This window comes from Scleropages formosus, chromosome 1 (assembly GCF_900964775.1).
Source record: "Scleropages formosus chromosome 1, fSclFor1.1, whole genome shotgun sequence".
Taxonomy (NCBI): domain Eukaryota; kingdom Metazoa; phylum Chordata; class Actinopteri; order Osteoglossiformes; family Osteoglossidae; genus Scleropages; species Scleropages formosus.
This window is the reverse complement of record NC_041806.1, coordinates 25,420,206-25,444,630: the sequence shown is the minus strand read 5'-3', so window position 1 is coordinate 25,444,630 and position 24,425 is coordinate 25,420,206. Positions and strand designations below refer to the sequence as shown.

The 24,425-nt window shown below is 43.9% G+C and overlaps 1 protein-coding gene across 1 annotated transcript; it reads right to left on the bottom strand.

The window, feature by feature from the left end:
• Positions 1-1,478: 1,478 nt before the first annotated feature.
• On the bottom strand, positions 1,479-24,425 carry lrrc24 (leucine rich repeat containing 24). The gene is made up of 5 exons (XM_018746476.2): positions 24,249-24,425; positions 8,434-8,603; positions 5,790-6,068; positions 5,295-5,463; positions 1,479-2,939 (listed from the first exon to the last, which is right to left on the bottom strand). The coding sequence occupies exons 2-5, from the start codon at positions 8,584-8,586 to the stop codon at positions 1,822-1,824; spliced, it is 1,719 nt and encodes a 572-aa protein (XP_018601992.1). The 5' UTR covers positions 8,587-8,603; positions 24,249-24,425; the 3' UTR covers positions 1,479-1,821.

Below are 24,425 nucleotides of genomic sequence, written 5' to 3'. Positions count from 1 at the left end.
GCAAGACCACTGCTTTTCAAAAGCATTACCATTATTTTTGTAATATTTTCTTGTTTTTAGTTCATTTTTATTAGTTAATTCATTGTACTCTTATGCCAAGGCCATGAACTCAAGAGTATCAAATATTGTATGTGGATTTTAATAAACACGTAACATCAGTTGTGCAAACAGGCCTCTCTGTGAATGTCTGTAAAGCACAACTTTTGGTGAAAAATGCAAAGGAAGAGCAAAGTAACATTAGATTTCTGTCCATGGCACTGAACTCACCCTGGGAGCTGTACGACAGACCCTTGCCATTTTTGACCAGGAGTGTTTCAGCGTAAAGCGTCCCTCTGTTGCCGTAGCAATAAAATGCTAATTACCCTAATTCTCAAGATCAAAGGGTATGAGAACATACATATGTATGCAGAAAACATGTCATCAGCAGCACTGAGACACAGCATGAGAATACAAATATAGTTTATTAACATGGAAATATGAGGAAAAAACAGATATTATGACACCAGAAGGAACCAGAATATACATCGTGCAGTAATGCTGTAACAGTACTGGAGTTCACACATTACCCTTTATTTGCAGTCACAGTTTTGGAATTAATTTGTTTTTACAGGGATATTGTGTGTCCTGTGTCACTCCCTTCTGCGCAGGGGTCATTTCCACTGAAGAGCTGAGACCCGAGTGCGAATTTGACAGCGTGCTATTTGAGAGGGTGTCGGCTTAAATCTTTCTGTAAAATGAGGGACCTTAATGCACAAAACAATGTTCTGTAAGGGAAAAAAAGAGCAGGTGAGATGAATCACCAAGTGCTCAGTGCCACTCCATACCAAGCCTTACAGGATAAAGACTGCGGCTGGATGGTGTGCGTTTCTCTCGGTCTTTTGTGTTTCTCTCAAGCCTTCATTTCCCATTAGAGGAACTGGCTTTTGTCAGTGTTTTTTTACTGAGCTGTTTTTTTCACATCATTTTATCATAACAGGTTTTCACACAGATTTAAATACAGATGGTAAGGCTATGAAACACACAACACACGTAATAAAGAAATAAAAAATGCATACAGGAGCAATTATGACAACTAAACAACAGCAAGAAGAGTCACAATAAAAATCTAAATTTTAAGTAAATCAATTCATTGTAAATAATAAAAACATGAATAACAATGCCGTTTTCAAAGAATTTTATATCCTAGATGCTGAACATTTCAAAACTGATTCATACCTGCTCTTCTGACACACAACCCATAATATAACAGATGCTGTGGCACTAGTGCTGCATTACATTCTGCACCATCCTGTACATGCAGGCTTTTTGGTTCACTGGCGTAAGACTGTTAACTATAAAACACGCAGCACATATTTGCAGTAACTGATGGTAGGAAAGAAGGAGAAAAATCAGAATCAAACACTTCCAATGGAAGAGAATGGAATGCAATGTAAATAACAGGTTTACTCAGATGCTTTTCACCTACTATTTGTCGAGAACTGAAAGAAACAAAGCATGATGTGTCCTTGCAGATGTTTGTTTGTCCATAAAATTAAACAATTAGTTAACTAATTAAGAAAATGGTCCAACTGGCGTGTCACATGAAGAATATGAGAAATCAGGGAAACATGCCCACTCCCTGACAGCGGCGGCATTCTCCAGGAGAAAGATCCAGGCACAGCGCCTCTAGTACAAGTACAGGTACAAGTATAGGTGCAAGCACAGCCTCATGTGACCTGTAAGTCTCTTGCACCTGTAGGGTTCAAGCAAACCTGGAAAGGAGCCCCCTGGAAAACGGTGCAGGAAACACTCGCCTCTCCACCTTGACCATCCCAGAGCTCCTCAGCAGTGGATCTCGTAGGCAATCTGTGTGTCAAACAGGAGGCTTTGGTTGAGAAAGAGCCCCTCGGGGTCCGCCAGCACCGCCTCGCCGCCCTCAGCAGTCCGTCGGGCACCAGGCACACCCAGAGAGGCAGTTGCATGGTTCTGTAAGGGATCTGCTGCTGACAGCATCCCCTGCGGGACAGGGGGGAGAACAGGGCGACTGCGGTTGAGGACATACATCTCGTGACCACGCTCGTCCCGGTACTCCTCCAGCTGAGCGAAGGTGGTGGGCCCATCTGAATAGTCATTGACATAGAGAACACTTTCCTCGGGGTGGCGCTTTTGCCGCTGCCGGTGGCGGCTGTAGATCATGGCGACCAGCAGTAAGGCTGTGAGCGCCAGCAGGGAAATGCCCACGGCTATAGCAGTTTGTGTGGCCACGCCCAGAGCGTTAAAGTCCATGCTCTCCAAGTCGTACAGCGGCTCCTGACTTACACCCACTGCTGGGTAGGAAGAGCGAGAGCGAGAGCGGGGTCCTGAGCTAGAGGAGGTACCTGCAGATGCAGAGGACATGTTGACGGAGAGGTGAAAGGTCACTCGCGCTACACCCCCAGGATTCCAGGCCTCACATTCATAACGGCCAGCATGGGCCACCGTCACGTTGCTAAGAAACAGCATTCCGCTCCCAGTGTCTTGATCAAAGTGCTCTCCCATCTCCTCAGACGCGTGATCCGAGGCCCCGCCCGCTTTCTCCCCTGGCCGAGCCGTGACGGCACCGCCCACCCCAACAAACACTCCTGTCCCTGGCGCTTCCTGCACCAGCCCCTGGGGGGTGAGCTGAGTGCGAGCCTGGGTGGCCTTCCTCCAGGTGACCTGTGGCTGCGGGTAGCCGGACGCCTGGCAGGACACGCGCAGACTCTCCCCGAGCCGCACCGTTAGGTGGCTGGGCTCCAGCTGCACAGCAGGAGGGATGCACACCAAGCTGTTCCCCGGAACCTCCACCAGGCTGCGGTGTGAGAGGCGTGGCGGCTCTGCGCACACCAATCGGCGCTCGGCAGAGCTCAGCAGCCGCTGGCCATCCTCGTTGATCCAGCTACGCAACCAGTGCAGAGCGCAATCACAGCGCCATGGGTTGTCTGAACAGCAAAGGGAGGGAGACAGGTGATCACATCAGCGATGACAGAGACGGACGTTGATGGAACTGGAGCTACATGGAAAGAGATGGGTGTTGGTTCCTAAGGCAGTGGGTAGCAAAGTGGTTCAGGCTTCTGCCTTGCAAGCTGGAATTGCCCAGTTTGAATCCTAACTCCTGCTGTAGTCCAACTGATCAAGGAATTTACCCTGAATTAATACAGTGAAAGGAATGCTGCACAAAGGGATAAATTAGGGTGCCCAATGTGTGGCCTGATTGCAGTTGGACACCTTAGGGTAAAATCAGTACAGCTTACTCTACAAAGAGTTAAGTGAAGAATAAGAACAGTAGATAGTGGTCAACAGATGATACAGGAGAGAACTATGGGTCAGAAAGGATACAGAAAGATACTACAGGAGTAACACAAAGTATGTGATGTGGACATTACACAGAGAGACAAAATGCTCCACAAACAGACTATTACTGGGAAAAAGCAACATGTCATGGAAAGTGTTGCCAGAACAGCAGTCAAGTTGGGTTTTGTTTTGTTGATGTTTTTTTGTTTTGCTTTGTTTTGTCAATGGCCAGTGTTGCCCCAATTGGCTCAGTGTTTCTGACAGCATTCATTTGGACAATATTTAGATGGATGGACAGACGGCTGGACAGACAAACAGATGGGCTGATGGATGGATGGCCATTTAGAAAGGTAAGAAAATGTGCAAAAAAATGCAACAGCACACATGAAGGAGGCACTTCAACAATGTCACTAAAGGACAGCCCCTCCACCACAGACCATGTACATTGCATTCATTCATTTTTTGATTTAAAAATGAAAAACAAATTATGAATTAACTATGTTTAAAAATCATTTTTTGCTCTAAATGTGAAATGTTTAAAATATGCCTCATTTATAGTTTCTTGCTGTCTCATTTTTTTCTCTTTGAGTTATTTCGTTTTGTGATATTCTTGAACAACTAATGTAAACTAATTGAAACCGCGCGTATTCCATCAGCCCTGGATGCCTATGCGAAGAGCAGCAACAAACTGCTAAACATTTGCTGGATCACTGGCCCACATACATGCCCACACCAGTGGATTTGATGAATATCTACAATACAGATGTTAAACTTTAGGCTATATGAAGCCAATTTTACAGCTTAAAGCTTGCCGTATTTTGCTAAAGATCTGTTTTTAGTCATACAATAAATAAAGAAATAAATCCATCAGTGGCTTCATCGAACTTGCTGGCTTCACTCCGAGTTATTCCTAAGTTAATAAGGATCGCTAGGTGCTTTTCAAAAGCAGCAGGAGAGTGACAGTAAGGGAGGATGACATGTCCACTGAGAAAATCGGCAGGATTTTTCAGGTGCTACTTCTTAAGAATCTTATTACTAATTAAGCGCAGATGTTAAAAGCACTGTAAAGTTCTACTTGGCTAGTGGCGGTAAAGAAGGATTAAACGTACGTTTCATTAATCATATTTGGTATTGCGAGATTTTGATTTTTACACTTTGTACGATTAAACGAAAAGGGAAAATTAATAGAAAAGTCCTTTTCTTTGTGTGTGTCAGTGCCGAGGCCAGGAGACCCAAGGCAAGGGATTGGACCCAAGTGAGGGTGCGTTCGTAGGGACAGGCAAGAACAGAGGTCGTGGACAGGCGTGGGTCTTCGAGGCGCAGGGTGAAGCAAAACTCAGTAACTGGGAGAGCAAGCAGGGGTCAGAAACCAGGAGACTCAGAAACACAAAACAGGGAACTTGGTACAGGGAGAAGAACGCTGAATATCACAAAGCCACGTAGCGAGGCGTTTGCAAGATTCCACTCCCGGTATCAGGACGGCACTGCCTTTATATCTGGCTGGGCTGACTGGTACCAGGTGTTGCCACTGCGCTGCAGATGTAGGCGTGACAGTGTGTATGCTCAGAAACAAAAAAAAGCCGTTTTTCTAATTTTTCTGCTTTCAATACACACACACACACACACATTTTCAGAACCGCTTGTCCCATACGGGTCACGGGGAACCGGAGCCTACCCGGTAACACAGGGCGTAAGGCCGGAGGGGGAGGGGACACACCCAGGACGGGACGCCAGTCCGTCGCAAGGCACCCCAAGCGGGGCTCGAACCCCAGACCCACCGGAGAACAGGACTGTGGTTCAACCCACTGCGCCACCGCACCCCCCTGTTGCTTTCAATATTAAATCAAAAACAAATGAAGGCACTGTAATTTGTATATTGTTTTTCAATTTCGAATCAAAATACGAAATCAAAATACAAATGAACACATCGTACATAGACCCACCCCCACCACCCCTTCTTTGACCCAGCTTCCCAGAGCACTCCTATGCTTCTCTCTCCTCACCTGTGACACGCAGCACCTGCAGGCTGACCAGGGGGCGCAATGAGGCCTGGCTGAGGGTGCGTAAGTTGTTCCGACTTAGGTCCAGCAGGGCCAGGGAGCCAAGGCCAGATAGAGCCTGCTCCCCCAGCACCTCCACACTGTTCTCCTGCAGGTGTAGCTCCTGGAGCCGCTGTGGGGGGGTTTGTGACAAATACAGACAGAAATATAGTTTAGAGCTGCTAAGACACAAGTATGAAACTATCCACCTGCTCATTTTCAATAAGTACTTATCCAAAATATATTTCTTATTATCCTACACACTATCTTTATTCTTGATTTTTAACACGTGCAAGATAACAGGAGACAGTGGATTTATTATCTATGTTTAACAAAGTCATTTTGAGGTCTGTAATTTCAATGACTTCAAATGCCCTTTCCCCTTGGCTCCTTCCCTTGATGAACAGGATCTCCTTCTCCGCTCTACACACACACAAGCACACGTACATATGCACACACCTGTAGGCCGCGGAACGTGAAGTCCTGGAGGCGTGTGATCTGGTTTCCAGCTAGGTACAGCACGCGCAGGTGAGCTAATCCTTGGAAGACGTCGGCATTTACCAGGTGGATGCGGTTGCCATTGAGTGCCAGCTCTAACAGCTGGCCCTGCCCCCGGAAGGCCCCTGGTTCCAGGGCCGAGATACTGTTGTTCTGAAGGTACAAATACAGCAGACAGCCCAGGCGGGACAGGTCCTGGACACGCACTTGGCCGATAGCGTTGTCCTGGAGGAACATGGTCTGCATGGCGGAGTGATCAAATGGAGCAACATTGGAGACAGTGAGAGAGAGAGAGGGAGAGCGAGAGAGAAAGAGAGGGACTGAGCTTGAGTTCAAAGGAAGAGAGCTACTACATTTATTACCATTTATTGCATATAAAAATTGCTGATGTAACTGTAGTTGTAGACAGATCAGGTGTCCAGGTCTCTGATTACCATATTAGTTTGCTTGTCCACTTCACAGTTCTGGGTTTGAACCCCTCTATGACCAACTCAGTGGTAGCTCTAAGTAAATTAATGCACACCACATCTTTAGCCATCTGTATAGCAATGAAAAGAGTATAAAAGGGGAATTCATACTGACAGGGATTTGGTAGGTGTTATAATCTATCTTTAACATCAGGATTTAGCCATTTTATGCAATGTATTGTCACTGAGTCATTGTTTTACAGAAATAACTGTTTGGGGGATGAAGATGTCATTAAGCTGGTTTTTATCAGACTTTCAGTTGAGTGGTTGGATTATTTTATAATGCCTATGCAGCAGCTGCCTACATCACTGCCTCCCAGTTAGACACTAAACAATGTATGACGCGGCCTAATTATCACTGAGTTCCTCTGTGATTCCTTTCAAAGGAATCCAGCACAAAAAAGAGCCATCCTTATAGTTCACACTTAGTGTTGGAGAAGGCCAAAATTTATAATTCAATGAGGCACCTCTGTGTCAATATTCATGGGATATGGGACATTAATATTCATAAAGCCCAGCATGTCAATATTCATGAGGTCTGACATTCCGACGCTGTGACCCAAGAGATGACCAGTGCATGGTTGCTGCTATGGAAGATGAATGCAGCAATAAAAGAAAGGCCTCTCTTATCAGAGGGTCCATGCCAAAATGTGGAAAACGCCTCTAAAAATAAAATGCAGCCGTACCGAAGCCAACGCTTGGGAAGAGATAATGAAATTGGGGTCACTGACCTGCCTGGCTGATGGGACAATGACTGATGTTTTAATGCGGAAGGGAGATGACTGGCTGTTAGGAATGGGAACTGTGCCTGGGAGAGCAGTAGAAGGGAGCCACTAAGAATGATCCAAACTGGCCAGCAGGGAATTGTAATGATGAGATGATTTTGCTAGTTAATGGCCATCTTCTTGAGCACAGGGTACACTTATAAAGCCTTAGTCCATACCGCTGATGGATTTTGTGGAACAAAACTGACTTCTTGCAAGTCCTGTAGGTGCCCTCCGTGGGCCAATGTGACTGGTTACCTAGCAGGCGACCAGTCATGAGGTCTCAGGGAGAGCGTCTGCAGTGAAAGGACACTCCACCTCTCCGACCATTACCCCTACACGATGCTGTGTGACTTTAGGGTGCAAAAAAAATCTGCTGACTTTTGAAGGGGTGCATCAGAGGATCAAATACTGCCTTTCTGTGTGGTGGGGAGGGGTATTAATGACCCAGTTGGGGACAACAAAATCTGAATGAGCTTAAAAGAGGGAAATACGCAACATATGCTCTGCTTTTATCCTTATGCATTTTGCAGATGTTTTTCTCCAAAGCAACATACAGCTCAGTGTAAACAAAAGTCCATTTCCCAACAGATAGCAAGCTTAGATACATACACACAGGTTATTTTTATGTTATATGTAGGATACAGCTGTTGTCAAAGCTCATAAATTCCAGTAGAGACCCTTGTGAAGTGCAATTTCAATAGGAAAATAGGAAGGCGAAAGAGGCCCAGAAAAGATAAGTATTAAGACCCTTGTTGAATGCTGGAAGGGGATCAGCAGTTCTGTGGGCAGGAGGAGCTCATCAGGACCAAGACAGAATCAACGGGCTTTAGATTTTGAGCCCCATGCATGAGTCTTAGTTGTTCATGTCAGTAAAAACTTATGTATTGCAGTTTGCTCCAAATTCCATTAATGAGGTTCACTCGCAAATTGAATCATTTTGGAAGCGTTTTCTCAGAATCAAAATGAATAGACAACAGTTCCACTGTAGAGTATGACAAGTGCGGCCAGATTATACGTTCAACTGGGTATTCAGGAAGTATTCAGTTCATCTGAATTTATTGAGTTTCATTTTCATCTCGCCAGTAGAAATCCTCAAAGCACTTTAAACACATTATTGTGCAAAATGTTCCAAGTGACATGTGGTACATGAAAGAGCCAGTGAAAGCAATGAGACATAATAGTGGAAAAAAGTCAGAAGGCAGAAAACCAGACTGCTAAGGCTGGTGCAGCAGAAAAACATCCAGGCTTCCAAGGCCAACCGGGGGCCCACCCTTTCTGAGTAGGTATTTGGCCTTACTAGATGAACCATGACCTGCAGATATACCTGCAGAAAGACCAGTCCTGATGGGACAAGCAAGACGTGAGACTAACCTGTGTGGTGGACGGTACGCCAGTTGGAATGTCTCGCAGCCCTATGGAGCCACATTCCACAGTCAGGCTGTAGCAACGGCAGCCGCTTGGACACGCCAGCGTGGGGAGAGCTGGCAGGCTCAGAAGGAGCAGGGATAGCTGGGCCAGGGCCATCACAACTACCTGAGCGTCTGAGGGACAAAGAGGGAGCGAGAGACTGAATGAAAAATGGAAGGACCTGAGAGAAGCAAGAGAAATTTGAGGAAAAAAGCAACAGCGTTTTCTTTCAAGGACTCTCAAGGTCATCAGAACTGCAGTTCATGTCATCACTGTTCAGGAATCCCATTTTATACTCTTTTCTTGCTACTGTGCACTCCTTACCCCTGTATAAAAAAACATTTTCATAACATTTTCTTTCATTTAGCAAGAAAATAACAGTGAGGGAATTTATTGAACTGCCAAAAAAAGCTTGTTGAATAAGTAGACCATTTTCAGGGACTAACAGTTTTGTTGCATTTTACATGTTAAGCACGTGTAAACAGGGTGTGATCAAGAGGCACCAATGCACAGCCACAAAGGGATATGACCATGTTTCATGTGACGGACTCTGCACTGACACTGTCTCCCCAAACTTGAGGGGTTTAGTTGACAAAAGATGAATAGCTGATATGCTTCAACGACCTGGGTAGATTTTGGATTTGCAGACATCTATTTGTGCAGAGGTGAATAAGAGGTTAATAACACAATCAATGAATCCATAAATGCAGCCATAACCACTGAACACCTAATTATAAAATTTTAAAGCACTATTATTCATGAAAGATTATCAAGAATAAAACAATTTTAAAATTACAGATCATTAAACAAAGCAAGCGAAACTGAAATTTTGCAAAAAATGTTACAAATTAATGCTGAAATACCAGTTTAGACTGGGCTGTATGAGGGACAAACAATCAGCGCATAAATTTCTGTTGAGCAAAACACGAGAAGCAGTGATTGACAGATCTGTCTTTACGTGGCCTGTTTGCTGAAAGCAGCCTTGCGTGAGACTGCCTCGATTAATTTGAGATGTAACAGATTGCCTGACGGCTGAAATGAAGATTACCTCTCAGTTCCTCTGAGGTGTGGTGATAAACGGAGACTGCGCTGGTTTGGTTAACCTTCAAATTAGCCCTGACCCTTGCATGGCTGCACCACCAAACATTAAGCCTTTTTCACTGAGTGCGAGAGGCAGTTTTTGCTACAGCTTCCTCCTTTAATTATTATTACCCTTTTTTAGCTTATGTCTATGTCTACTTTTAGATTTGCAAACTAATTACAGCTATTTATCCATCGATACAGTGGGGTAATTTCTATCAATTCAGGGTTAATACTTTGCTCATAATTTAACAAATATAAATCAGTGTATTCCACATGAGCATATTACGAATGAGACTGCTGTTCTAAAGACCAGCAATCATACACCACACCAGGGAAATATGTTTTATAGCTCTGTTCTACTGTGTTCTGCTGAGGCCACATTCATTCCCTTTGACAAAGGGTCACACTGCTTTGTTTCAGAGGACTCCCTCTGCTAAACATTCACTAAACATCTATGTTTTGCATAAAGGGAGTCTCCCCTTTCCTCCCTCTTACATAACACAGTAACGCAAGAGAGTGGCAGCAACATTTAGCCAAAGGTAATTTCAGTTCATCTATAAAACCATGATAAAACCACTTTTCTGGGCATTGCAGCATGGGAAACCACTGAATATTTTATGCTTGTTGCTTAATTTGACATGCATTAGCAGGGACAGAGCGAGATCAAGGCAGAGTGACCTACATAAGACTTTGCCAGTTTATGCATAAAACAGAAAGGAAAACGTACAAAAAAACCAGAGACAGACCCATGTCTCTGCTTATACTGGACAACAAGAAAAAAACAGATATGAAAAGCCACGGATTTAAAGTGTCACATTTTCCTTCTGCACATGCAATTTTTTCACTGAGAGATAATACAGAAGCTGAAAATTTCACTCAAAGGAGTAGAAAACTAATGGAAGCTAATGCACGATATTTGATACTTAGAGAGAGATGAATAAGCATTTGCTGGATGAAAGGGGTGAAAAATGAATGGAGGTGTGAGGAAACAAATTCGTTGCCAACACATCTCATCACCACAGAGACTCCGCTGGGGGCAACAGAGATATCGGAGCAGATGGTAGTTCCTTTGCACGAATGTGATTAAACATCTCCCTGAAATGAGGAACAAGCAGCTGTCCCAGTCACATGGAAAAATGTTGGCCAGACCACAGAGTGCAGCCCACATCTCAATTTTTCAGCACAAACACCAACAATGAAAACAGAGCACTACAATCCAGAGTGAAATCTCTGGACTTGACCCCTTGCTTTTGGGTTTTGCATTTGGGTGTCTGCAGAGTTCACAACCCTGGTGGGAAATTAAGGTCATCATGATAATCTCTGGAACGTGTCATTTACACAAAATGTTCAAAAAACTACTCCCTCTGAATCATTTTAGAAAATAACGGTTGTACCAATGACCCCAAAGTGAAGTAAAAAGGGGCTTTAAACAGAAGGTTTCAGCAGATGTTGTAGGGGAGGAAAAGAGGATGCTGGGTGAGAAAATACACCTTGACGCTTCATGGTCCTCACATTACAGCCATGATAAAGAAGGGAAACTGACCTCAGAAGCATATTTCAGAACTTTGTGTAAAGTCACTTAACTTCATTTATTCATTCTTCCATTATAGATGACCAAGGTTTTGGTGGTTCAGATCCTACCCCAAAAGCTGAGGGTGCTTAGCTAGGAAGGGTATACCTTGGATGAGACACCTGTCCATTGCAGGGCTCAGCTTAAATTGTTGTGTGGAATTATCAGGGTTTCAGACATTGGACACATATATTACATTTATTTATTTAGCAGACATTTTTCTCCAAAGTGACTTCCAATGAACTCTGTGAGGTGTTATCAGCTCACACACCTTATTCACCAAGGTGACTTAAACTACTGGATACACTACTTACAAGGGGTCACTCATCCATACATCAGTGGAACACACACACACACTCTCTCTCTGTCACTCACACACTATGGGGGAACCTGAACAGCATGTCTTTGGACTGTGGGAGGAAACCAGAGCACCCAGAGGAAACCCACACAGACACAGGGAGAACATGAAAACACCACACAGACTGAGTGGGGATCAAACTACACCCTCTCACAACACCCAGGCTCTGTGAGACAGCAGTGCTACTTTCTGTGCCACCGTGCCACCCCACCAGCTTATCTTATACTCTTTCTTTAATGTTCTGTTTTACATGTTTTTATTCTTGTCCAGGAATTTCACTGATGAGATAGTGATACAAGCCCACTTTACATGGATTTGGTGTTAACTAAATGTCCATTCACCATGAATAGTTTCCCTTTTGACATTCATTTAAAACTGACAATGCTGAAAGGATTAAAAACTCTCAATAGCCTCTCAGCCTTTTTATTTTGCGCTGTGCACTAAATCATCCATTCTTTATACAGTAGTTTCAAGAATGTAACGGATTTGTAAAAAAATGTCAGTTCTGTTTCATAAATCTTGAAATGCTGAATATTTATTTAGATGAGCATTTAATGTTTCATTGTTTCCATGGAAACATGCTTCAGCAGTGCCTAGTCTGAAGAACAAAAAAGCAATGGCTGTTTTGCTACTCTAGTCACAGTAATAATTTACAAGGATGTCAGACATTAATCTCAGAAATTTATGATATACTTTCGCCCGTAGAATAAATCAGCACCCTGTATATTTTGGGTATTACTGTAAAGTTAAACTGAAATATTTCAAACACTCGTTCTTGTTATAACTATAACAAATGAGAAGACACTGAGCGATACGTGTTATGTCACTGAACTGAGTTGTTTTCGCATCCACATTGACAAGGCCATACTCTGGTGTGTTTGATGCTTTCAGTAGCAGCTGTTAGTTTTGTTCACATGATACTGAGAGCTGGTGGGCAGTGATTCCCAGGCAGGAGGCAATGAGGACCTAGATAGACAGCTCTCCACTGCCTGCCCCTAAATGGCCAGCTGAAACAAGACCAGAGGGAAAAAAGAGATTCCACTGTGCCAAGGCTGAAGGAGAGATGTCAAGCAGTGTGGGACACAGGAACAGAGGGTAAAGTCCAGTTCCAACCCAGTTTCCATTCCAGATGCTGTGGACCAATGGCAATGAACCCCTTACCACCAAGCCTAGCAAGAGGAATGGAATACAAGGAACCTGAGCTCTCATCGATTTCGCCAAGAAGTCAGACAAACTCAACAGTGTGAAAAATTTACCTATATAAATTTCTTTTTGATAAGAGCATCCATTAAGGACAGCACAAAGGAAAAATTCATAACGCTTTTACAACACTGAGAAATCTTTCCTAAAATACAGATTTTCTGATATACTCAAGTATTTTTTGTGCCTCTGATGAACCAAGATAAGGAAACAAGCATTGGTGAAGGGGGGTAAGTGCACAAATATTAGATGTTTCACTACATAAAGTAGCAGGGAAGGAATGTAACGACACAAGTTTGCTGCTGAGCTTAGATGACCATGAGAAACTAGCTTGTGATGTTGGTTCAATTATTCCAAGGTTGTCCCCACAGTACTGAGAAGAACACTGACAGGTTTATGGAAATGTCATAAGAACGTGAAATGATGCACTGCTACAAATTCTTTCCATTTCATCCTGCTGTTTGAGCATCTCGATATTCCAGTCCTTACTCAATCACTGCCTCCTGTGTCGTTGCCATGGAAACCCATGGAGGGTAAGCCTGGGTTGTGAGGCCATTGGCCTTCGGCAACTGTTAATTCCAGCTCTGCACGAACAACAAACACCCGTCACACATACACACCTCTGGAGGTAAGCAGACAAGGCAGATACACACACATACACTTGGGAGAGACAGAGGCAGTTGGGCCACTCTGTACTACTGTTTTGCCCTTCAAGAAGGAGTAAGCCATCATACAAGCACACACTGCAACATCAGCCCAGAGAGACATGATGAAACGATTGCTGTCTCATCCTCTATCTTCACATTTATCCTACTCTCCCTGCAAGGGTTGTCCTTTATCTCCACCACCCTCCCAACCCCTATCTTTTTAGCCACGTTATCTCTGTCCTTTAGTGTGCACTGTACTTTTTGGGGATCTCACAGATTTTGAGCTATTCCATTTCCAAATGTCTCCACATGGCACATCCATTTGGTGTTCACCTCTAGCACACTTGTCACCATGTCATATATCTCCAGAGCACACATCTTTACAGCCTGTGTCTCCACGCTAGCAGTATCTACATCTCCCACCTCCTCTGGCCAGCACTCCCAGGCCTGAATGGTGCACAGCACTGAACATGACCTCTGCTGCATCCAGCAGCTCAGCCACATGCTCCTGAAACTCCCCCAGCACGGTTCATTAAAACCCCCATTGATTTCCTTTTGTTTTTCAGCACTGCCCTTCCCAGAGTTCGCTCTGGCAGATTGATTGCTGCATACCAGGGCAGAAGCAGGACTTGTGTACAAGTGAAGATCTATCAGTGAGCAAAACTCATGTGTTTCAGCATACAGTCATATACAGTAGTGCTTGAAAGTTTGTGAACCCTTTAGAATCTTCTCTATTTCTGCATAAATATGACCTAAAATGTGATCAGATTTTCACACAAGTCCTAAAACTAGATAAAGAGAACCCAGTTAAACAAATGAGATAAAAACATTATATTTTACTGAGGAAAGTATGCTTCATTTATTGAGGAAAATGATTCAATGTCACATATCTGTGTGTGGCAGAAGTATGTAAACCTTTTCTTTCAGTGACTGGTGTGATCCTCTTGTGCCGCAATAACTGCAACTAAATGTTTCCAGTAACTGTTGAACAGTCCCACACATTGGCTTGGAGGAATTTCAGGTCATTCCTCCTTACAGAACAGCTTCAACTCAGGGATGTTGGTGGGCTTCCTCACATAAACTGCCCACTTCAGGCCACTTCAGGTCCTTCCACAACATTTCTATAGAATTCAGGTCAGGACTTCGACTTAGCCATTCCAAAACATTAACTTTCTTCTGCTTTAACCACACACATTTTCTGAACCACTTGTCCCATACGGGGTCACGGAGCCTACCCGGCAACACAGGGCGTAAGGCCGGAGGGGACACACCGAGGACGGGACGCCAGTCCATCACAAGGCACCCCAAGCGGGACTCGAACCCCAGACCCACTAGAGAGCAGAACCCAGTCCAGCCCACTGAGCTACCACACCCCAAAGCCTGCTTTAACCATTCTTTTCTAAAATGACTTGTGTGTTTAGGGTTGTTGTCTTGCCCCATGACACACTTTCTCTTGAGTTTCAGTTCACAGACAGATGCCCTGACATTTTCCTGTAGAATTTGCTGGTACAATTCAGAATTTATAGTTCCATAAATGGCAACAAGTCACCTTGGTCCAGAGGCAGCAAAGCAGGTCCAAACCATGATACTGACACCACCACATTTCACAGATGGAATAAGGTTCTTATGCTAAAATGCAGTGTTTGCCTTTTGTCAAACATAAAACTCACACACACACATTTTCTGAACCACTTGTCCCACACGGGGTCGCAGGGAACCGGAGCCTACCCGGCAACACAGGGCGTAGGCCGGAGGGGACACACCCAGGACAGGACGTCAGTCCGTCACAAGGCACCCCAAGTGGGACTCGAACCCCAGACCCACTGGAGAGCAGGACCCGGTCCAACCCACTGCACCACTACAACATAAAACTCATTCAAGCTAAAAACTTCTATTTTGGTCTCATCCGTCCACACAACAGTTTTTCCAATAGACTTCTGGCTTACCCACGTGGTCTTTAGTAAAATATAGATGGGGAGCAATGTTATTTTGGAGAGCAGTGGCTTTCTCCTTGCAACCCTGCCATGCACACTATTGTTGTTTGGTGTTCTCCTGATGGTGGACACATGAACACTGACATTAGCCAAAAGAAGCCTTTAGTTCCTTAGACGTTACCCTGGGTTTCTTTGTGACCTCTTTGATTATTACATGCCTTGCTCTTGGTGTGATCTTTGTTAGTTGACCATTCCTGGGGAGGGTTACAGTGGGGTTGAATATACTTCATTTGTACACAGTCTGCCTGACAGTGGACTGGTGGAATCCAAATTCTTTAAAAATGGTTTTGTAACCTTTTCCAACCTGATGAGCATCAAAAACTCCTCTTTTTCTGAGCTCCTCAGAAGTCTCCTTTATTTGGGCCATGACACACTTCCACAAACCTGTGTTGTGAAGATCAGACTTTGATAGAGAAGCCCCAGATTTCTGCTCATTAAATAAAGCAGGGCCTCCCCCACTCACACCCTATTGTCATCCGATTGATTAAAACACTTGACTTTAATTTCCCCTTTAAATGAACTGATAATCCTAGAAGTTTACATGCTTTTGCCACACATAGATATGTAACATTGGACCATTTTCCTCAATAAATAAATTAACAGGTTGTCACGTGCACCTCGCCCGCACCTGCCTCTCATCAAGGCAGCACAGGATAGAAGGAAAAGGATATCACACCTGCTCGTGGAACCTCACTTGAGCAACTGCTACTCCTGTGTGTCCAATGTTTCCTGTCCATTTCCAAGTTCCTGATCTCCTGGCTACCGACCTTTGCATCATCTCGTTGTTTAGGTCACTTGTTTGCTCCAAGAAACTCTGAATGCTCATCGCCCGACCCTTGCCTGTCCCCGACTATAGCTCTTTGGCTTTGTTTTTTAATAAACAGAACCCGCGATTGGGTCCTACTCACCTTTGCCCCAGTTTCCATTGTTCCTGCTTGACACAGGTACATCTTTTTTCTCATTTGCTTGACTGGATTCTCTTTGTCTAATTTTAGGACTTGTGTGAAAATCAGATCATGTTTTAGGTCATATTTATGCAGAAACAGAGAAAATTTGAAAGGGTTCACAAACTTTAAAGCATCATTGCAATAATGCAACAGAAAAACACAGTCAAAAATCTGAATTTTAAATATAAAGGCAGTTATAATACATAATGAATAGAATTCCGAAATGTGAATGTAAAGGTCTAATATGTATGTAAAATAAATCTGAACCTGAAAATATAAAGGAAATGAAACGATTTCCACACCAAATTAGTCACTCATTTACAAAAATTTAAACATTACTAAAAAGCAGGAGACAGACTGTGAGGGTATGGATGACAGATGGAAGGAGCAGTGGAGAATTGAAGTAGTTGGACCAAGAAAAAAAGGTTTACTTTTCTTTACTAAAAGGTGTTCTTCAAAACACATTAACCCCAGCCAAATATGAAACGAACATTACGTTTCAAAGAACATGAGGCCTATGAGCCATGGGCTAACCCCTTGCACCAACAGCAATACACAACTCTCCTATTTGCTGTGTGAGTGCCTGTCTGCATAAGTTTGCATCAATTGGCAACCTCCCCTAGTGACCTAATACAAACTTATATAGCAGTAACTCCACCCTTCTGGTTACACCATAACAGCCTCAACTATTCCAAAGTACATTTCCACAAAAATTACATCCAACATAAATACTAAAACATACAAACAATAAAAAACATTTTCTACTACAAATATCCCTACGTTACAACTTATAAAAACATTTATCACATTACACAGTAAAACACCCCTGTCAAGTTGGTTGTGCCCAAGGACTCCCACCTAGAAATACCCCAAATGGTTCACTCCATCTGGTTTGCAATACAAGGTACCAAACACCACAGAATTCCAGATGGCTGAATGGTAAGCAAAAAGTCCACAGAAATGACCTCCAAAAACAAGAAATGCATTCACCTTTCACAACCAATTACATGTACTTGTCATACTTTGATAAAAGAAATGTTATCAGTTAATGACAAACAGACAGATACCAGTAGGCCTTTCCCAACACCCTATCTAGCTCAAACACACACTTTCTGAACCGCTTGTCCCATATGGGGTCGTGGGGAACCGCAGCCTACCCAGCAACTGGGGGTGTAAGGCCGGAGACACACCCAGGACAGAATACCAGTCTGCCGCAAGGCACCCCAAGGGGGACTTGAACCCCAGACTCACCAAAGAGCAGGACCCGGTCCAACCCACTGCACCACCATGCCTCCCTCCTAGTTCAAACAGAAAGTGTTAAATGGAATACTGGACCAAAACAAGCAATGTAGCAGTACAAAGTGAAATGCATGTGAACAGGCAACAACAGCAACAAGGTTCAGCACTTCATTGATGGTATTTTGCCGGCATCTTACTGATTCCTTGCTACTAACTTGCCTGTCACAGCTCAGTCTGTGACACAGACCACCAGCAATGTCTGGTGGTGGCCAATGTCTAACAGCTGTTCCTTTTACTGTGTTAAAAATTTATTTCAACCCACAACATTATAAAGGGTACAGTTTCTGCCTTGAGAAAGTTCAGCACCATGGTCAGCGATCTGGACATACCCAGAGCAGCAGGTAGCGTAATGGTTGGAGCTGCAGTCTTGCACTTGAACGACCCAGGGTTAAATCCTAGCTCCCACTGTGGTACCCTTGATCAAGGTACTTACCATGTATTTATACATCTACCCTACATATAAAAAGCATTTTCAGCATCCATTGAACCAGACTTCACAAGTGAGTTGTCATCCTTCTCTGCCAAAGGATATCAAAGACAGTGATTTATCATAAAACCTGAGCTGTATCTGTTAGTAAGAGACTTAAAGGCACTTTTTAGAAAACTGTAATGTAAAGGTAAACCATTAGTTGCACCACCAAACAAGAACTGAGAGAGGGTCAGTTTTAGAAAGCACAGCCCAAGCTTTACTGTTATCCATTCATCAGTTGTACCAGTTCATGCAGTCATGGTGTTAGTGGTGGAAGCTTATCTCTGGAAACAATGAATGTAAGGTGGGCACATCTTGGGTGGAATGCCTATACATAATGAAATGTATGATGCAGTACAAGACACAGACAAACACACCAACACACAAACCCTATGAGTAAGTTAGAGCCACCACAACACCTGATGCAATCAACTGTCTGCTAATTCTAATACTAAAACATCTCTATTTAAAGTTATTTTTAAATATAAATTACTAAATGCTAAAAAACATGGTCACACTGAGGTACTTTTAAGGCTGTACTGAGTATCCCTTCTGCTTGAGACATCAGTTTTACAGAGCAAAGTTTTTATGTATTCCGGAATCTATGTGCTACTCCTTCTGATTGCACTGTATTAAGAAGATTCAAATTTAGGAAACAAAAGCTCATCATTTTGAAAAAAATAAATCTGAAATAAACAAAGCTGTACACAACATATTTGGAAGGCTCATTATCCATAATTCAATCTGATTACAGACCTTTGACAGATGTGAAAAGCCTGAGGATTAATCTAAACTCAACTAAAATATGTTTGCCAAACCTCTACTGCAGTCAATTTCCCTAAAGCTCTTAACGCCTTTTGTGGGATAAACTCCAAAACAACGAACAACCCTTTTCAGACTGCATGGTAAAAAGACAGACTGAAATACTCCAGGGTGACTCATGTTATCTGGACTAAACAGTTTCTCACCGATAAAGCAGCTGACTTTAATATTGAAGTGCACAGAGAAACATGAGCTGTGTTTGATACTGCAGATGTGGACAACAATTGTTTTTTGAAAAGGATTAATTCTCCTCTCATTTAAGTGACATTTGATTGCGTAATGATGTACTGATACAAGAAAAACAGCATAATGGTCTGCACATGTGGTCATTATCTAAGTGTCTGTGCTTCAGGCTTGGCAGGTCATATCTCCAGACTCTGCAGCATCTCATTCCACATGATTGCCCTTTCCCGCTCCCTTGCTCTCCCCTTGAATGCAGTCACACTTCCACATTTACTTACACACAGTATGTTCCCAATGAAACAGCACTATATGATATACAGCATATTTTTCATGTTCCAGCAGGCTTCTCTTCTGTCCAGGTTTCAGATGCTGGCTCTCACATACCTCATGCACACCTTAAAGGGTATGCATGGAACTCCATGGTCAGTCCATCATGCCTCAGGCCAGCAGTGACCTCTTATTGAGATACGATGCTGTCACTGACTTGGCCCTTGGGGAGAGGGGGGAAGCACTCCACGGCAACACCATTATCAAGGCCACTTCGGCCAGTGAAACTGACTGGGCTTGATTAATGGACCAACGTGATGGCCAGCTTGCCAAAGGGAAAACATAAAGGAGATTAACTGTACCACCTCCAAGGGCGCTGTCAAGGGTCAATGACTGCAAGCGCAGCCGACTCCCCGGATACTTGCACCGCACAGACATCCTCCTGTGAGGCAAGAGGAGAAAAGCAAAGCACCGAAGCACTTGTGCTCCCTCCCAAGCTGATGGGCAGAGAGCTTCTCCAGACAGGAGAATCTGCTTTGCCAGATACAGAATCCAAAAAGCCAGAGGCTCTACTGCTGTGTTCACAGCCTATTGATGTAACCCTGTCTACCCTGGGAGCTGAGCTGTAAAACCACACCATCAGTGAATAAATTCAATAGCGTGTTTCTATGTGTGACTGTGAGCACATCTCATCTGGTCAGACCTGAGGGTCGTGTGTGTAACTGTAATCACATCTCATCTGATCACGACTGGTTGTTGCGGGTCAGGGGTCATAACTCAAAATAAATATGAATCATTTATTTTTACATGGCAACCCTTACTTCTAATACTTACCTTGAATTTCCTTAGTGTTTTCTTGCAATACTTGCACCAAATGCCTCATGTTTATGCCTCCTTGGCCATACATGTTGCTCTGGATGGCGGTGACAGGTAGGTGGTAGAACACTGTCTACCAGTCTTGGAGGTCACTTCATCTTGCTGTACCACAAACACAGCACACTGGAGCAACAGGCAGCGGAGTAGATTAAGCTACTACCTTGCAACCAGGAGGTCCTGAGACTGGATTCATGCTCCCTCTGTAGTACAACTGAGTATGGTATTTTATCTAAAATACTCCAGTAAAGGTACCTGCCTGGAGTGCTGTGCATGTACTTAAACATAAAAGTTCAATATAAGAGTAGAAAGTTATGGAATGGCCTAGTCAAAGTCCTGACCTGAATCCAGTGGAGATGGTGTAACAAGACCTGAAAAGAGGTTTTCATGCAAGAATACCTGAAATTGTTGCTGAAATAAAGGAGTTCTGATTGGAGGGAGAATGGGCCAAATTTCCCCCACAGTGGCGTGAAACCATGGTCAATAACTACAGGAAGTGTTGAGTTGCAGTTATTGCAGCTAAACGTAATGCAGACAGTAATTACCTATGATAGGCCAAATAGAATTTACTTTTTCACTGCTATGATTGGACTTTTCATTAAATGTGAACTTAGAACAGGTAGCTAGTAGCATAGTCGTTCGCAGTGCTGGCTCTGGACCCAAAGGTTGGAAGGTCAAGTGTCACCACCACCTGTAGTACCCTTGAGCAAGGCCCTTACCCTGAATTGCTCCAGTAAAACTTACCCAGCTGTATAAACAGGGGAATAATTGTAAGTGAACACTGTAAGTTGCTTTAGAGAAAAGCATCAGATAGATATGTAAATAACATAAAAGCAATACTCATTATTTCTCCCTCAGGGTCCATTAACTTTAAACTCTTGGAACTGACAAAAACATCTGATTAAATTTAATGGCAAAAAACTGCAAAAACAGAGAAAATTGGCAAATACCTTTTTCACAGCACTGTACCTGTTGTGCAAAGCTACTTTGCACTGTGGAAGGGCTGAGATTTACATATCACATGACTGGCATTATTTGGAACAAAGTATGTTTGTGGTACAAGGAATTGTTTAATCCTTTTTAATCCTCAGAAACTGGAATGGGAATGAAAGCAGCCCACAGTCCAAAGAGATGGATTATAATCCCATGATAAACAGAGAAAATCTGGGGGAGCTATTTTGTATAGAGAACTACAGTGCAAACATCCCCATTACTGTGTAAATTTGGTCAAACACATTATTCAAAGGCAATTGTAAGATCACTGGTAACCAAATAGTCTGTGCAGAACCCCTACCAATTGTAAGTGTCTGTGGAGAATTTCAAAGCAGAGGACAATTTAGTAAAAATTTCACGGATTGGCCTTCACAGACCCGCTTCTCAAAAGCTTCAGCCCATTCCAGTCTTCAGAGATTCCTGCCCACATTGTGGGATTCTATTAAGTATTCCGTGTACCGCGCCAACCCTTGTAAAACAGGGTCTTAGAACCTTTAGGCGATGAAGCCTGGCTGTGAGCTAACAGACAGTGTATGTATGGTTTACCTCCACATGCCACATATTTACCACGCTCAGTTATTCTTCTGATTGGTAGATGCCTTTGGTAAAAGGAGCGGGATTAGATGGGAACACAGCTTACCTCATACTTAACATGTGTACAGATAGATTTTCACTCGTGGAGCATCAGCCTACTTAAGGATCTATAAAGTATTTTAACTGTTGCCAGCAACTTTGAAAAAAACCATTCGCTACCAGGATCTGATTCATCCTTCCAGACCAGCAAGAGTGCTGTGCTCCTCCACCTGTGGCTGCCTGCTTGCCTCCCTCACCAGGGGCTCAAAATCTAAAGCCCATCAGTTCTGTCTACAGGCCCCGATGTGTTGTAAAAATGCTCCATATTTTTGAAAACTGCTGAATCCTTTCCAGCATTCATGAAGGCTCTCAAACCTCCTCTTATTCAGATCCATTTTTCTGTCAACGTGTTACTCCTTCACCACCTGCTGCTCTTTATCTACTTAATTTACTATGTGTTTGACACTTCAGTAGGCAGCTACCGGAATATGTGTGCCATCACAACACCTTAAACAAATTGTGCTTCAATAAACATGTATCTGGAGCCCAGCCCTACATTTGCTCAGAAATGCACCTTTTCAATCTGTGCTGCTCCACACTGCTGTGGAGAAAACACTCACACTCACACTCACACTCACACACACACACACATACACACACACACACACACACACGGTCACAGGGAGCTGGAGTCTAACGCAGCAACACAGGGCGTACGGCTGGAGGGGACACACTCAGGATGGGATGCCAGTCCATCGCAAGGCACCCCAAGCAGGACTCAAACCCCAGACCCACCAGAGAGCAGGACCCAGCCAAACCCACTGCACCGCCGCACCCCCTCTGCTGCAGAAAAAAGCAACTGGCGAATGCATAAATATTTATGTGCATCACAAACTGAAAATCCACACACACACACTTTCTGAACCGCTTGTCCCATACAGGGTCACAGGGAACCAGAGCCTAACCTGGCAACTCAGGGCATAAGGCTGGAGGGAGACACAGCCAGGACAGGACACCAGTCTGTCACAAGGCACCTCAAGCAGGACTCGAACCCCAGACCCACCAGAGAGCAGGACCCAGTCCAACCCACTGCGCCACCGCGCCCCCACTGAAAATCCAGTCATAATGAAAATTGCACATTTGTACCTTCGCTTTACAGATGAAACAGCAGGTTCTTGGGAGCAGTGGAGAAAGTGATTTTCTTTTAAGTGTACACTATCACATTTACAATTACATTTACATTTATTCATTTAGCAGAGGCTTTTGTCCAAAGCGACATACATCTCAGCAAAAGTACAATTTATGCATTACATTGAGAGAAGGAGACATAGGTGCAGACATGAAAGTCTCAAGCAAACCTAGTTTGTCGAAATGAGTAAACCAGTGTAAATAGCTTAGTGCACAAATCTAACAGTTTACATTACCTGACACTTTTTCCAAAGCAACTTACACTGTCAGGATACTTACAATTATTTAGCCATTCATACAGCTGGTTAGTTTTACTTGAGAAATTTACGGTAAGTACCATGCTGAAAGGTACTTAAGCAAGAGGTGAGAGTCAAACCTGCGATCTTCAGGTCCAAAGGGAGTAGCTCTAACTACTATGCTACCACCTGTCCCTCTCATAACGTTGTCACACTGCACAAGAGGTCAGTGAATACTTTATGTAGATGTACAGGATACCTGTAACACTCAGAAGAGCTCAGGCAGCCACAGCTTCATTAATAATAACTCAGGGGAGTTGTTTCGGGACAAGACCGGCATCGTATCTCTGTCTGGGACCGGCTGCAGAAATATGTATTGAAGTAACATCCAAGCTTTTCAGTTCAGGGCTCTGAATGTGGAGGAAATACTAGGCAAAATGTTCAAAAGCTGCTTCTCCCAACTTCACTAAAGAAAGGCACAGCGACTATTCATCTGGCTCGGAAACTGGACAGGCAGTTCTTGATGATGGATGGATGGATGGATGGATGGTTGGATGGATGGATGGATGGATGGATGGATGGATGGACGGATGGATGGACGGACGGACAGACTTATTTTTAACACCAACATTTCCGATCCTCATCATTGGACACTGCGTCTGAACACCACCCACCTGCTTTTCAAGACTTCAGAAACCGTTCACATATGAGAATTTCTCCACTTTCTCACCATTTCTGTCATTCAGTATGTTAATATATCAAAATATAATAGACTCTGCAATATGTTAATATATATCAACTTCACCATTTCAGTCAAATAAGTGAGCATAACCCTGGCTCGTTTAACCCATTATGTACTCATCTTACAGTCTCCTAACTCCTGGCGGCTGGACGAAGCCCCGAAACACTCCCCGTCTTACCGAGATTCGCAGGCGTGAATGATTCAATGAGAGGGAAGAGGAGCGCGCCCGACGCTCGCAAGTCCAAGAGAGATGCGCGTCTCCAGAAGCACCAATCTCTATGTGAATATTTGATATATTTGTGCAGTACCTGGGGATGCGTGGCCGTGTCGCGCACCTGGAGGAGATGGAAGCCGATGCGATGGTGGTTCTGGTCGGAACGTCTCCTCCGCCGCAGTCACTTAAAGCCGCTGCGCTCCGGAGACACACTGGAGACGCACTGGACAGACGCTGAAGACGCACTGGAGACACACTGGAGTGGATAGCCGCCCGCGCAGCCTCGCGCACAGCGCGC